General features: G+C 40.5%; 2 protein-coding genes across 3 annotated transcripts in view; one reads left to right on the top strand and one right to left on the bottom strand.

The window, feature by feature from the left end:
- exoc4 (exocyst complex component 4) overlaps nucleotides 1-15,371 on the top strand; it is a 139,429-nt gene that overhangs the window by 1,120 nt on the left and 122,938 nt on the right. For both annotated transcript variants that reach the window (XR_012592582.1, XM_074624836.1), the window contains exons 2-7: nucleotides 722-911; nucleotides 1,781-1,975; nucleotides 6,380-6,573; nucleotides 8,714-8,823; nucleotides 11,367-11,461; nucleotides 11,614-11,768. Coding sequence is in view for 1 of the 2 variants with exons in the window: in XM_074624836.1 (XP_074480937.1) it covers nucleotides 722-911; nucleotides 1,781-1,975; nucleotides 6,380-6,573; nucleotides 8,714-8,823; nucleotides 11,367-11,461; nucleotides 11,614-11,768 (939 nt within the window). In the remaining variant the exon portion in view is untranslated. The remainder of the gene's footprint in view (nucleotides 1-721; nucleotides 912-1,780; nucleotides 1,976-6,379; nucleotides 6,574-8,713; nucleotides 8,824-11,366; nucleotides 11,462-11,613; nucleotides 11,769-15,371) is intronic.
- plxna4 (plexin A4) overlaps nucleotides 1-15,371 on the bottom strand; it is a 452,991-nt gene that overhangs the window by 420,708 nt on the left and 16,912 nt on the right. The gene's annotated exons all lie outside the window — the stretch shown is intronic.

Below are 15,371 nucleotides of genomic sequence, written 5' to 3'. Positions count from 1 at the left end.
TTTTATAATGCTCATTATAACAGTCTTTTACTCATGGATTTTATCTTTTGTCTCTGTCTGTGGATGTGTGTGATTTTGTTGTCTGCTCTGTTGACTTGTTTTTATTCTGCCTATGTCAGTAAAGCACTTTGGTTAGCTCATGTTGTTTTAAATGTGCTATAGAAATAAATTTGACTTGACTTAACTTATGTCCTCTTATAAAACTTGTTTGGAGAGAGGGAAGTGTACATGAAAATGATGGAGAATAGTTAAAGGCTTGTAGGCGCTCCAATGGGTCCTCAGTATCTAATACAAGAAATGGTTTAATTTACATGATGTAAATATAGGATTATTTTACTATGAGTCTTGCAATCTGGCAATTTTCTGCGAAATATGTGAAAAAGATACTACATTTGACAACACCGCTTGCCTATTTATGCCGCTGTTATATCCATTTGTTACATCATGAATGTACCTGCTGTTTAATAGTGTAGGAGTATGTTGGCAGCATAGAAATAAAATAGGAACCTCCTGTATTCTATTTCTATAATTGGCACACAAATTTGGTTTCTTCTTCTATCTGATGCTCACTTTAAGTAGCTCCTACTTAGCTCAAACTCAGCTTGCCATTTTCTGAGGGTCTCTGCTCTCTACTTCAGCACTGATGCTTCATTCAGACTCATGATGTGGATTTAGTTATTGAGTTGAATTCTACCTTTCCTCTCCCTCCTCTCCCATGCAGGACTCTGTCCAGCAGCGACGATGTGCAGGACAGGGAGACAGAGAAGGGTCGTCTGGAAGAGGCCTTTGAGACAAGCGACAGGGATTTAGATGAGCTGATAGTTCAGCATTATGCCGAACTCACCACCGCCATCAGGACCTACCAGAGCATCACGGAGCGCATCACCAGCTCCCGCAACAAGATCAAACAGGTAAAAACGAGAGACTTGTATACAAAGCTGTGGAGGGTTTGTGAAAACCATTACTAGATGCTTACATAGTTTCAGATGGATTTCAGAGCAGGGATTATAAGATGTGTAATTAAAAACAAAACACGTTTTTCATTCATTTTCATTTGTCTTTTCATAGATGAAGGGTTTCTTATCTCAGTGTTTAGGCTTTTTAAAATCTCCAAGACTGAAAGATTGACTTAATTAACACAAATCTGGTTCACCCAAGAAGAAATCAGCCAGAAGTGGAAACCCTCCACACACCTCCCACACCAGTTCAGTTATTTCCTTTCTATATTTCATCTGCCTTTCAGACATTCCCCACACTGATAACATATTAATTTATTTTAGTTAGCTTATTAGTTTTCTTTTAGTTAGTTAGTATTTAAGTTAACATTATTAATGTTATATATGTCACCTTTATTACTGCTACCCATTATTTTGTGTCACTGGAAATTTAGATTCTTGGATGAAAGTGAGCCCAGAAAATCCAGTTTGCTGCAGGAAAAAAGGGGGGAAGTTAAGGATGTATACCTGTCATGGATCTTTCTTTATAGCTTTCAGTAGTGTGGTGTGGCAACAGCATTTTTATGGGAGCTTGAATCTGTAAAGACACATGTATCACTCGAGCACTCAGAAGTAAGGAGTGAATTACTTTTTATCATTCAGTTTTCATTAGAACAGTATTTTTTTTTGCAACAGTACCTTTCCAGTATTTGTAGTTGTGGTATGATCTACACTTCCGAAATGCTTTTGTTTATTGGCACTGCTGCATCTAAAATGAGACCAGTGGTCTTGAGCTAGTATTGCGTCTTACTTTTTTAAAATTTCGAACTCCCTCTTTCCTGCAGGTGAAGGAGAATCTCCTGTCTTGTAAGATGCTGCTCCACTGCAAAAGGGACGAGCTGAGGAAACTGTGGATAGAGGGCATCGAGCACAAGCACGTCCTCCAGTTGCTGGATGAGATCGAAAGCATCAAACAGGTGCCTCAACGGCTGGAGGCCTATATGGCAAGCAAGCACTACCTTCATGCCACAGATATGCTGGTGAGTAAAACTAATGGCCAGAGACGTGCTTGGAACAGGAGTATTTTTAGATGTGTGAGTGTGTGAGCTGTACTTTTTTTTTTTTCAGTTAGAGGCATACCGACAGAAAGAGAAAAAAAGAAATGGCTCTATAGATTTGGTCTGGAACAGATTGTTGTCTTGTTTTTGAAGTTGTGGGAAAACCTATTGACACACTGTACTGTATGCAAATGGATATGAGGCAATACTGAGGCAGCACCATGCTTCTGAGACACACGGTGTGCACAGGACACATACATAAACACCAGCGTCTATGAAGTGTTAATGCTAAGATTGATTTCCTGGCACCTCTCATCCCTCTAAAGAATCATTTTCTAGCCTTACACAGTCCAGTGGGTGCAACTCTTTAACTTCAAGAGAACATCATCTAAGTGCAGTGGGTGCGCTGCAGGTGTGTATGTTTGGGTGTGCTCTTGTTCTTTTGATGTGTGTTTTGCAGCATGCTCGACAGGGGAGCTGGAGGATGGTACTGAGGACTAAACGACCAGGCTCTGTGATCCCTCCGCTCCTTTTCCTTTACTTCCCCTTCCTTTCTCCCTTCTCTGTCACGCCCACACATCTTCCTTCAGACTTTGGTAATAATTAGTTTGCTAGAATGGGGTCATCTGAGGAGGAGGAAAAAAAGAGGGATGATGGTACGCCCAAAGGACCATGAGAAATCCTCTGTGTGGGGGTGGAAAGAAGTGGAACTCCATTCAACCTGTGCTCACTCAGTACAGCGTGTTTTGAAAGGTTGTGGAAAGTTCAAAGTCAGTTGGACGCTTCGCCTCTGTTTTGCATACTTCAGATGCGCTTTACTTGATCAGGATGTTGCACTTTCATTGGTATGTAAGAAGCATACTTTAAAAGAGATGTTTTTATATTCCTCTCCATATCAAAATGCTGTTGGATGCATTGGTTCTACCTTTTGCTTTGGTGACATATTTATGCAGTTCATGAATAAATAAAGTATGAAAAGCCCACTTTAAATAACCCACATTTAAAGAGGACCTGTTATGCTTATTTTCAGCTGCATACTTGTATTTTGGGTTTCTACTAGAACACGTTTACATGCTTTAATGTTCAAAAAAATGCTTTATTTTTCTCATACCGGCTGTGCAGCTGCACCTCTTTTCACCCTCTGTCTGGAATGCTCTGTTTGAGCTCCCCCCCCATCTCCTGAAATGCCCAGTGTTCTCTGATTGGTCAACTGGCACACTCTGTTGTGATTGATCAACCGAACCAAACTCTTCAGACTCCTCTCCAGCTCCGCTCTAACTAGCTTTGTTTGAGGGTGTACCAAACTAACCGCTAGGCAGTTATGCAAATGTGTTACTTGGTGACATCACCACGTTACGGAGGAAAAGGCGGGACTTCAAGCAAGGCAGTTCCGAAGCAGTGTTTCTGTGAGGGAGAGTAACTCCCTTTGGCGTGGACTTTGGGCTTTGTAACTTTGCAGACCTTTTACATGCACAAAATGGCACTACTTTTGGTGCACATCAACTTGTTAAATGTATACGGAGTGTGTATTGAAAGTTGTGCGAGTGTGAAAAAAAATCCCTCAATAGAAACTTAAATTGCACTTGAAACTGGCCAAAGGAATAACGTAATTTAAAAGAAAAATCTATGATTATGAGACAGAATATGAAAATCCTTAAAGACTTTTTAAAAAGTGTTTTCTGCATTCATCCCCCCGATATACTGCATATTGGCGAGACACACTCACTCCGTGTCTCTCCGCTGTAACATCATACTGTCTGTGTCACTTCTCTGAGAGTCCCTGAAGTGTTTATTCCCCATCATGCTGTCACTCATTACAGCACTCATCTGTCAGATTAACGTCTCCCCGGCTTTCACATGCGCCTTCTGTTGCCTCTTCTCTCCTTATGATCTATTTCTCCCCCTCTTTCATTCTTTAACAAAAAGTTGTAACAGACTCATACAGTTCATACCTTTTTTACGATACGTGCCGTGTAGTGTAGTAAACGTAGACCAGCCAGGAATAAACTTCCTAGCCTCTCTATCTTTCCTTCAGTGTCTCTAACTCTCTCCATAACATTATGTGTGTGTCTGTGTGTGTTTATGTGAGCCACATCTCTAAGGGTTGACAATTAGAATTCAGACTATGCTCTCTGTCTGCTATTGAATGGCAGTCTTAGACCCCATGGGTTTGGTTAAAAATGAGACTGGCTTTGGTTCCAGGAAAAGACCTCTCCTCTCCTCTTTCCTATATCTTCTCTCACTCCCTTGTTCCTGTAGTGCCACAGAACTCAGGTGCACACACATAAGAACTGCTGACACCCCCCCCTTGGAGCTCAGAGCTTAGTTATAAGCTGTCATACTTTCTTCTCCGTCCTTCTCCCCATCTCTCTTGCTCCCAAGCAAATTCACCAGAGGCTTCATATCCCTCATTACGCTGACAGGCCCGGCCCCCTAATGATGTTAACCAGCCTTCCTCTGTCATCCCAGCCCAATGGTAATGAGATATCCCCCCCCCTACACACACACATACACAGACACATAAGTGCTAAATGATTTACAGTCATACAATCACACACATATAATCAGACACATCTGGGAGGTGTGTACACAAACACACACAGGACGCGCAAAGCCTTGCAGGCATGCCGAGTTATTCTATTAAACCAAAGGGGGCTGATCGTGCAGCGCATTAGCTCATCTTGTCACTAATGTGGCTCTCATTTGCATCAACACACACTTGACCCATGCACCCCGCCCAGCGTCCCCTTCCTCCCCCCCCCTGCTACCCATTCCCTCCTGGCCTGCCCTGGCCATGCAGATATTCTCCGCAGCGCTATCATCTGGCCATTAGTGCCCTTGAAAATACACACACAGTAATGTCGCATGCATACCCATAAATACACACGTGCAGACTGACACATTTTATTTAATGGCATGAAGATTTATTAATTGCAAACATGCCACAACCGCTGCTGCTCCTTACTAATGAAAACTGAGGAGAGAGGGGAGGTGGGAGGGGGAAATGGGTGACATGAAGAGCGTGACTCAGGAGGGCACGAGGAAACTTAAGATCCTTTTTAGAAGGGAAATATATTCGTTATATAATGTACGTAACAGTATGTATATTCGTAGGTCAATTGAAAATAAAATACAAAATTATAATTAAATAAATGAATATTAAAAAATATAATAATAATATAATATATATAATATATATTAATAAAAAAAGCAGTTTATTCAATGGATGGAGATAAAAATGGAGCTTCTTGCACAAGTGTGATGAATTGAAGAATCTTGAAGGCTAGCTCACTTAATAAGGGAATTTTTGGGATTAAAAAAGGCTTTGACTGAACAATGAGTAACCATTAGGTTTCTTGATTTAAATCGGAAGTAGAAGGTATAATGTAAAATGGAATGATCTAAAGCCGGTCTGACATCATTACGATTATATTTCCATTAGACACCATTTAAGAATTGGGCAGATTTTTCACCAACAGAGGAACACTAATCACGGGTTAAGGGGATGATGAATTACATTTCTTGTCTCTGTATAGCCCTTATGCAGCTATTGTTGGGTAAGAATTCAATATGACCACATAGAGATCCTCTAGCTGTTTTTCCTGTACATAATTGTCCTACATTTGTAAGGGTCAAGGAGAAAGAAAAGGGTCAAGGAGAGTCAAGGAAGCCCTCCCACCTCCACCCTCCGATGTTGGTTGTTTGATGGTTGTTTTTCACTGGCTTTGAAAGTTGTATGTAAATTCTCCACAGAATGAGTTGCATTTAGATTTTTTTACCGTTTGGTTGGGTGCCCCTGTTTAATTTTGGGCCAGGTGTCCGTCGTGTTGTCTCTCTCTCTCTGCTGTACATGTCTTTTCTGTGGCTTTCTACTATGGGCAGAAGAAAATCTTGGTAACTAAATGAAAAAAATATAATCTATGCAAGAACAACACACAAAATGTAAAATTAACTTTTACTTTACTTAGACCAAACATTGACGACTTAGAGTAATTTATAATCCCATTATAATGCATTATTAAAGTGATATAATGCATTATAAAGAGATTAAAATGAATTACAACTATGGGAATTATAATACACTATTCTCCTTGCATAAAAAATGTCAGTGAGTGACCAGCAATTATGATACTTGACCTTTATAAGTAATTAAAAATGCTTTATAATAGTTTATGATTATTTTTATAAAGCATTATGCATATTTATTCTTATAACTGTGTTTATGCAATGCTATAAGCAGATTGTTATGCATTATAAATAGAATGCATTATAAACATGGGGGTTCATAGGAAGTGTTAATAAAATGTTAAAAACATCAGACACTATGAAAGTTGAAAAGTACCGCTGTGGGTAACCTGTGATTGGCTGGTATGTCGTCATATGCAGGTATCAGCCGTGGAGTCCCTGGAAGGCCCCCTGCTGCAGGTGGAGGGGCTCGGAGATCTGCGCCTGGAGCTCCACAGCAAGAAGCTTAACATCCACCTTGTGCTCATCGACGAGCTGCACCGGCATCTCTACATCAAGTCCACAAGTCGCCTGGGACACAAGAACAGGGACAAAAATGCTGCTCGCCTTCCAGGGTAAGCAGTGCTTTCCTATATTTCTTATATTATGTGGTTGTGATTAGTGTTTTATTATTGCTTCTGTTCTTAGGTATTTTGCATAGTAGCAGGACTAGTGGTCAAAAACATAACTGTCTAAATGTAAGATACGATAATTAGAGATTATAGATTTAATTGACTTTATTAACATCCGTATAAGATTCGGCAAAGCTTTAGTAAGTCTTTTATGGGTCCACACAACAAACAATGAATATATTTTATTTCATTTTCTTACAGGATTCTCACTAATTTACAAATATTAGAGTGTTGCAAGGTTGAGTGAGACAGAGGGAGTGAGGTCATTGACTGGTATAAAATACATCTTTAAGCCAGTTTGTTTGGTGTGAGGTACCAAAACCCTTTCTTGTTTGCTTATAGTAAAAAAAAAGTAGCCTTCAAAGGGCTTTCTTCTTTGAAAAGTTTTGCCTGTATAGACTGTATTCATTATGAGTTATATTCCATTGCCGGGACAACTTGGCAATTGTTTACTGTAAGGAAAGCAAAGCCAATTACTGACAAAAAAACAATTAGACTTTGTGTAACTTGTTGCTCTACTTCTTTATGTTTGTTCTTTGTGCTGCGAAGTTCCAAAGAAACAGACGAAAAACACATCATTTAGTGTAAAGAAGGCAAACATCACTAATTCACTCATAGGGAATTGGGAGGTATGTGCTTAGAGTCGTGATAGGGGGCTACTTTAAGAACATCAGAGATATACATATATACAGTATATGTTTGGTTTCCAGGGAACAAACCACTTTTTCGGAGGAAATGTCAGTTGCCAATTACTCGCAGTAAATAAATAAGATGACAGAATTCAACTTATACAGTTTTGGTTTTGCAGCCACTAGGAGAATCAGAAGCTATGCCTCCGTTTCACAACGCGGCCGTATAACTTATTACGGATAATGCGGCACAATGGCTTCGAACACACTGTTGATGCTGTTGTTTTCCGTGGATGGCGTGCAGCCTAAGTGTTGTTTGCACTTTTACATGTGTGTGTGTGTGGGGTGCTGTAATTATGGTGGCGGTGGGTCGGTGAGGTACAGTGATTTATTACCGAGGGTCAGCCGGTGACAGGTCCTGGCCTTCCTGTATTGGGTCGCCTCTAACAACAAGCCAGCCTCCATACACCCTGCTCACTTAGCAGACACACTGTGTTTATACCGCCCCAACTTAAAGGACCTGGATTGCTTCCACCTCCGGTTTAAGGCTTGATAAATGGCTCATTGGAAAGCAGCACCAATCCCACCCAGAGATGCAAGGCTTTTCTTTGTTATAACAGTAGATTGTTTTTGTTGGAGAAGGCCAGGCTAGTGGCTGCGTTTCTGTTAGCGCATACTAAACTTTTATATTGTGTATAAAAGAAGCTATTACTGCAGATTTTTAAATCGAATTTGCCTATAGAGTGCTCCAGGGATGACATATTTTTGTAGGCCAACCAGGAAGTTAACATCACCCTGGTTTCCTCGACAGAAAGCCAATGGGATTTTTCCATTGGATTTGAGTGCGAAATTCCATACTAACATGCTATTTAGTACACTAAAACAGAATTTTAGTATGTCCGAAACCTCAGTATAAAACCAATAGTATGCAAATTGCATACTATTTCCGGTGAAATATTACAGTATGCAACGATGGACACTACGGCGGCATAAATATCCCACAATGCAATGTGGAAGGGATGACAACGTTCATAACAGACGTTTACGGACAACTCTGTAATGTCAATAATGCTTTAATTTAAGTGTAAGTATAAGATTTCACCTTGCCAGGTGTAATATACGTTTTAAATTAATTCAGAATTTGATTATGACGAACCGTTGTTTTGGTCACATGAGGTTGGTACGGGTTACCATGGTTACACGTTTCCAAACCGTAAAGGAGTCTCTCAGGAAGTGAAGAAGTAAATTACAGTGAGTGCGTCCAAAAAGATACACGCTACTGTTTATTCACACCAAAGTATGTAGAACGATAGTACACCCATTGAGTATGTAGTGCAGGGTATGAGATTTCGGATGAAGCCTTACAGTTGCAATATCGTGTTTTATATGAGACAGAAAGCAAAATATTCAATAACATGACTTATTTTCCCTGGATGTTTTTTTTTTCTTCACAGCTCTACAGCCAAAGACTCATCTCCAATGCCCGGGTTGGATGTCAGCAGCATGTCCACCCCACGCAAGCTTCTGGATTCATCACAGTTCAGCACACCTGGATCCGGCAGTGGTACGCTCCTTAGATCATATTAGATAGGGGGGAGTAAGATGGATTAATGGTTGGTGGCTCGGGGGAAAAAAATATAGGCGAGAAGATTATGTGAAGGAAAAAAGAGAAGCAAAGAGAACTGTGAATTTTAAAAAGGGTGTTTCATGAAAAAGAAATTATATGGTTTTGCTCTCCATTAAAATTGCATACATACAGAACTATAGAGATAAACACATCAACAAAGCCGTGTTGTTGGTCTCTTTTGAAAAACAAAGTGTGTGGATTTCATGCGATTTTATTTTCACTGTGCCGATATCCTCAGTGATAATGAAGTCATTAGCATCATTCTGGCTTACATCCATTTGCATGTCATTATGCCGTAAGTGTGTATTGCCAATCCTTCTTGCACATACACACACACACACACATAGTATTATTGAATGCACACAGAATCTGCTGATCCGAACTATCGTACAAAGAACTAAACCTCTTTGCACATACACAATTTTGCACATTTCTCTCCGTGCTGTACATGTCGTAACATCTTCAACTATGATCATAATATACATTCCCCCGGCTCGCTAACATTATAATTATCTTGTCCCCCCCCTATCTGTACCATTAGTCACAGAGCATCTCTGTCATCACAGCAGGGGAACGGCATTCATTACGCTCAAACTGGTAACCAGCGCTTTAACAGGGACCGATAATGCAGACTGTAACTGTATTCAGTTGAATGTATGAATTCTCTCTTGGTCGTTGGGGGCGTAGAGTCAGAGCGCTGCATTACTTCCAGGCAGAGAACAGACGAACGCAAACAAGAAGATAATGAAAAAAGTTAATCCTGCAATAACTTGGTGTTCCCTTGGTGTTTCTGACTTTTTATATTAAGCCTGGCAGTTTTTTTTTTCACCACCCACTCTTGGCGTTCTAAGTTAGCGAGTCACGGTTTCTTTTCAGCTCTGTGGATGCCATGATGCAACCGTACACCGCCCTGCGCATGCCACTCGGTATCTACAAACATATTAGCTTAGTGCTGCTGCTACCATGGGATAAATATAGCTCTATCTTAGCATATGATTTGCTCCTGAAAAGCAAGGTTTCCCTGAAAGGCTACCTTGCGGCCAACATTTTTATTCCATCCAGTGGTTGTTTAAAGGGGATACATCATGAAAAACCTACTTTTTTAGTGCTTGTGCACATACATTTGGGTGTCTGGAGTGCCTACCAACGTACAAACTGTGAAATAAGTTTTGTGGGCTGCCTAGATCAGAAAACATGTGATTCAATAAGCCATGTAGATTTGGCTCCCCTTCCTATGTCCCAATGAAAGCAGACTGGGCTTTTTCAGGAGGGGGGCTTAAAGAGACAGACGCTAAAACGGAGCATTTCAGACGGAGGATGAATACAAGTATATTCAGACAGAAAGTATGAGGAAAAATAATGTGTTTTTTGAACGTTAAAGCACGTAAACATGTTCTAGTAGAAACCCCAAATACAAGTATGAACCTGAAAATGAGCATATATTCCCTTTAATTAAACTGTTGTAGTTCTCTCTGTCGTTCTCTATCTCTATCTCTATTGTATTTAGCTCTTCACTGAGGGCATATGTCAGCTACAACTGTCATTTCAGTTGTGTATCTTTTACTCCACACCTCTTTTTATCCACTCAGCTCAGCCCATTACCACAAATATTTGTGTCACGTCCTTAAATACACAAACACACACACACATGTACGAATCACCACTAATACATTATAAATATCCTTTCATTTCGCCTACCGTGTAGGTCTAAAGGTATAAGCTAAACCACAGTTTTCCCCACATTATGCAAAGAGAACACTGACGATTAGCCACCGCCACGCGGTAAGTGCCCACGCACCATCATGCTAACAACCGCGGTCACGACACAGCAGCCGGCTTCCATCAATGGCCTCGCTTGCCATTTTGTTTAATAGCATTAGAGCACCTCATTTGTAGCTAGTAATTGTCATAATTATTACACAAACTACAGTTGGAATGGGGGAAAAGAGGAAATACACCCAAAGTCCATTAACTTGCCATAAACATTAACTCTCTTAACGCGCTTTGATGGGGAATTGGGAGGCCCCGTCTAATGGAAATTAGAGCATCATTCGATGCTGCCACTCTCAATTTAGCCGCTAATGTGGCTAAGTCAGATGGAAAGAGCATGAACGGGGGGAGGATAACAGAATAGGTGCAGGTGTGTGCGCTCAAAAGAGAAAGATGTCGTATATTAATGGCGTTGAAGCTGTAATTCTATTTGTTTTAGTGTGTTATTAAAAATGTGACAGCTGAATCTTGGTTATTAAATTTGTACATGTGTAGCTGTTGTGTTTGGGAAACTGGTGAATAGTTAACAAATGCTTCCGGAGTGTAAAATGGATAAAAATTGTAGATTTGAGATGTTTGTTTGGACTTTTTATTTCTCTTTTTTGTCGTTGTCTTTTTACATTATTAAAATAATTGGCTCCTTATGCCTGTAAATATGTTGTAAGCACTTCCTGTACATGCTAACCTATGTGTATGTGTGCTTTCTTTAGTGCGTGATCAGGATGTGCGAGAGTTGAACCAAGCGGACCTCTCTGAGGTGGACCCAGAGGAGAACAGTGCTGAGTTCATGGGCATCCTCATCAAGGTACAAACATCACTGAACACCGCACACACTGTTAATAGTGAATTTTTAACACCTCCATCATGTCACGTCCAGCCCTTGTGTTCTGTGCTATTATTTCAGTCTCTCTATTCTTGCTTTAAGTGTTTGTATCGATCACCCCTTTCTCTCTTCAGGCTCTGGCCAAGTTGAAGAAAATCCCAGAGACCATCAAAGCCATAATGGAGCGTCTGGAACCGGAGCTGAAACAGATCGTCAAGAGGTCCACCACTCAGATAGCAGACCACGCTTACCAGAGAGGAGAAAACCTGGCCCAGGAGAGCCAGCCAAGGTACAGTTATAACGAGACAGGGAGGATAAGGAATCACACACTGTGGGAGGACAGGCACTATGTTAAAATATCATAGCTTCCTGAGAGTGGAGTCCAACTCCCTGAAGAGTGAGGATTGCTACACATCAGTGGAAAAAAATGGAGAAAACTGGAGGTTAATAATAGATAGTAAATGAAGAGGGAATGGGAGATACACAGATAGTAGATAGCCATGAAGAGGAAACTGTAAGCACTTCTGTGGAAAGATGAAAGCCATCTTTTTGATGATAATGTTTGCCTCATAGAAAATAATTAGTCGAATCAGCGATGTTTTCAAAAAATGATCAGCGTAAACAGCAGTAGGTGCAGCTACTGTTGTTACCACTGGAAAACAGATCTTAAAAGGATAATTCCGGTGTTTTGAAGTGGGGTTGTATGAGGTACTTTTCTACTCAAGCGTAGGCTATATTTAGAATATTTTTTCCAGTTTACCTTGCTGAGAGACAGCTATACAGTTTGTGTTTCCGACGGGGAACTGAAGCCGTTATCTACGCTCTCGCCAAAGCAACCAGACGCCATTGGGAAAAAAATAGTAATTTTACCTCGCAGAACACAGAAGTTGCTGGTCTGCCGCTGCTTGATTGGTTAGTATGTTTGTGTTATTGTGTGACTTTGGTTAGTTCAGATTCACAAAAGTCACACAATAACACAAACAAACTAACCAAACGAGGCAGCGGTAGACCAGCAACCCTCGAGATCTGCGAGGTAAAAATATAGTTTTTTTCAATTGAGTCTGGTTGCTTTGGCGAGAGCATCAATGCATACAACGGCTTCAGTTCCCTGTTGGAAAGGGCTGTCTGATGGAAAGGTAAAGCTGTGAAAATATTCTAAATATGGCGTACACTTAAACTGATTTTTTTAGGTGGCTATAATAAGTTTTACTGCCGGCCCCGTCCAAAGCTGTACATTGCTTAGCTCCCACGTCTGTAACTCCTGTCTGCTTCTCCAAACTGGGGGCGTGCCGACCGTCATCTGCTGTAGGTAATACACTGACTATGGATAAGTACCTCATACAACCCCACTTCAAAACACCCAACTTATCCCTTTAATAAAGTTGTCACTTGTAATCCCCTCAGTATTGTATCTATACAAGAGTTTTATTAAAGCAGCTTGCTTATTCTTCTGTAGTTATAGTACTCCCATTAGACCTGATTCCCCAGTGTCATTAAGAACAAGGTGGCCACTCTCTCCAGTGGTTGGTTATTCATTTCTTATTAATAGAGTACAGCTGTTTATAAATACTAATATGGCTTGGATTAGTCACCAGTCATTTCCGATGTTAACATGCAGTGAGTCTTTTAGGTATGTTTAGAGCTGACAGTAAAGGCGGTAGACAACATGTTGTGAATGCAGTCCCCCCGGTGTTCATAGTCAGACAGTCAACCAGGTATGAAACACAGTAAAGACTAGGACTGGAGGCACACCTGCCTCAGACCATGAAAACAGATACTCTGCTGCTTTAAACCCAGACAAGTCATGGTTATATACACACACAAACAACTTCACACCTGCCGTAGAGGACTGCTACATTTTAAAAGCAGTCACATCAGCTCCTGCAGACACATACACACAGTAGAGCGAGCAGACTTGGGGAAACACAGGTCTCAGTCCACTGATCCCGAACCATTTAAGAGGAACGTCTTGTTTTCTGTCAGGGATGTTCTCTCCGGCCTCGTCTGCTCTTCCTTCTCTCCGGTTTGCCTGCTGAATCTCATCTGACCTCAATGTAACAGGCCACCGTGTAGCTCATTGCCAGCTCTACTCCTTTACAGATTGTTTTTAAAATTGCCTTGCGTGTGCGTAAACGTGTGCGAGCGCTTAACACTGTATTCGTGTCAGAGCGTTCGCATTTGGGCGATCACTTAGAAGGTTTGTGTGTGTGTGTGTGTTTGTACTCGGATGCATGCACACCTAGTTCTGCCTATGTTCACTTCAATTTAAAGTCAAGGCTTGTTGCTATGGAAACTCCCAACCAGTGTACCACTTGTAGGGGGAACAATGGTCTTGCATATTGCACACTATATTTTATAGCACTGCAGACTAGCAGGCAACACTTAAGCACTTTGCAGCATATATACGGCGGCGCGCGGCTTACTCTTTGGTGGTTTATGTTCTCATTCGCGTCCTCTGTGATCAGCCGCATTGAAGTGCATTTTCATTTCCAACTCCTTTCACTAGATTTTTACTTTTAGTAAGAAACTCCATACAGGTTCCCACTCCATGCTCCCAAAGTTATTAGCATGCACCACTGATCTGTGAGCAGCTCAGTTTAATTTACATCAAATCAGACTTGTTGAACTCCCCTTTTTCATTTTGCATTAGAAAAACAGAGCCTTATTTCTTCTTGCTTTTTTTTTCGGTTTATAAGAGATTCTGAATCCAATCTGAAACCCCTCAGAAAGAGAGCTGATTTAAAGTGAAGAAATGCTTGAATGACCAAAGAACATTAAGATAAAAGGCTAAGTATTTTGAATCCAATTTAAAAACAAGAAAAAGCACATTGATCACAAGATTGATTGCTTGTCTCTTTTGTGCAGTTTCTTTCCCCCGCCTGTTCAGTAGAGGGGTATTAACGTCTGAAGGAATTTTTTGTGTAAGTGTTTTTGTTTTTTCTATAACTTTATTTTCCAAGATGTGAACCACCATTGTGACATATAACTAAGGTAGACAGGAAATAAATAAATGAAAAAGGATAAAAGGACACACAACAAAACAAAAAAATTTAATAAAATAAATAAATAAATAAATAAATAAAAAGGTTACAGACATGTAAAAAAATAAATAAAAGCTAAAAAATACACGACTTTACATACCCTCCAAGTTAATGTGTTTCTACTCTGTTTATAACTTTATTTTCCAAGATGTGAGCCACCATCGTGACATATAACCAAGGTAGACAGGAAAGAAAGAAAGAAACAAAAAAAGGATAAAAGGACACACAACAAAACAAAAAAAATATGGAATAAATAAATAAATAAGTAATACACTAAAAAGGTTACAGACATAAAAAAGCAAAAAAAAAACTTTATATACACCCCAAATAAATGTGTTTCTACTCTGTGAATTTGTGTATGACAGCAGGATGACCTGGCACATTTAATATTGCTCTAAACACTCTGCAGGCCCCTATTTACTGTAATTCCATTTTCTGTGTGGCTGACAACCAACCTAATGATAATCTAATATGCACACTATCATTGTCCTCCCAAAAATGAAACACACACAGATGTAGCGTCGGTCAGTTAGTCGGGGATTCTAACGTCAACGTGTGTGCTCCCTGCTGTCTCTCCCGACGTGTGTGTCAGCTTCGATCCTGAGGGGAAATGAGAAGTGAGGGCTCAAAGAACAGACGATATGGATTAGGATGGCCTCCACTGAGAGATAATGAGCAGGACTGGGCTGTCTACACTTTATGTGTGTGTATGTGTGCGTCTGTCTATGTGTGTGTAAGGTAGGGGTATGGTTGGAGTGTGCTTAGAAACTGAACAACAAAGAAGTGGCGACAAGGTCAGAGCCATAAATTTAGTGCGTGGCCACCACCTGTATGTACGCATACATGACCGT

This window comes from Sebastes fasciatus, chromosome 23 (genome assembly GCF_043250625.1).
Source record: "Sebastes fasciatus isolate fSebFas1 chromosome 23, fSebFas1.pri, whole genome shotgun sequence".
Taxonomy (NCBI): Eukaryota; Metazoa; Chordata; class Actinopteri; order Perciformes; family Sebastidae; genus Sebastes; species Sebastes fasciatus.
Note: the sequence above shows the minus strand (reverse complement) of the source record. Positions and strands in the feature narration are given on the sequence as shown.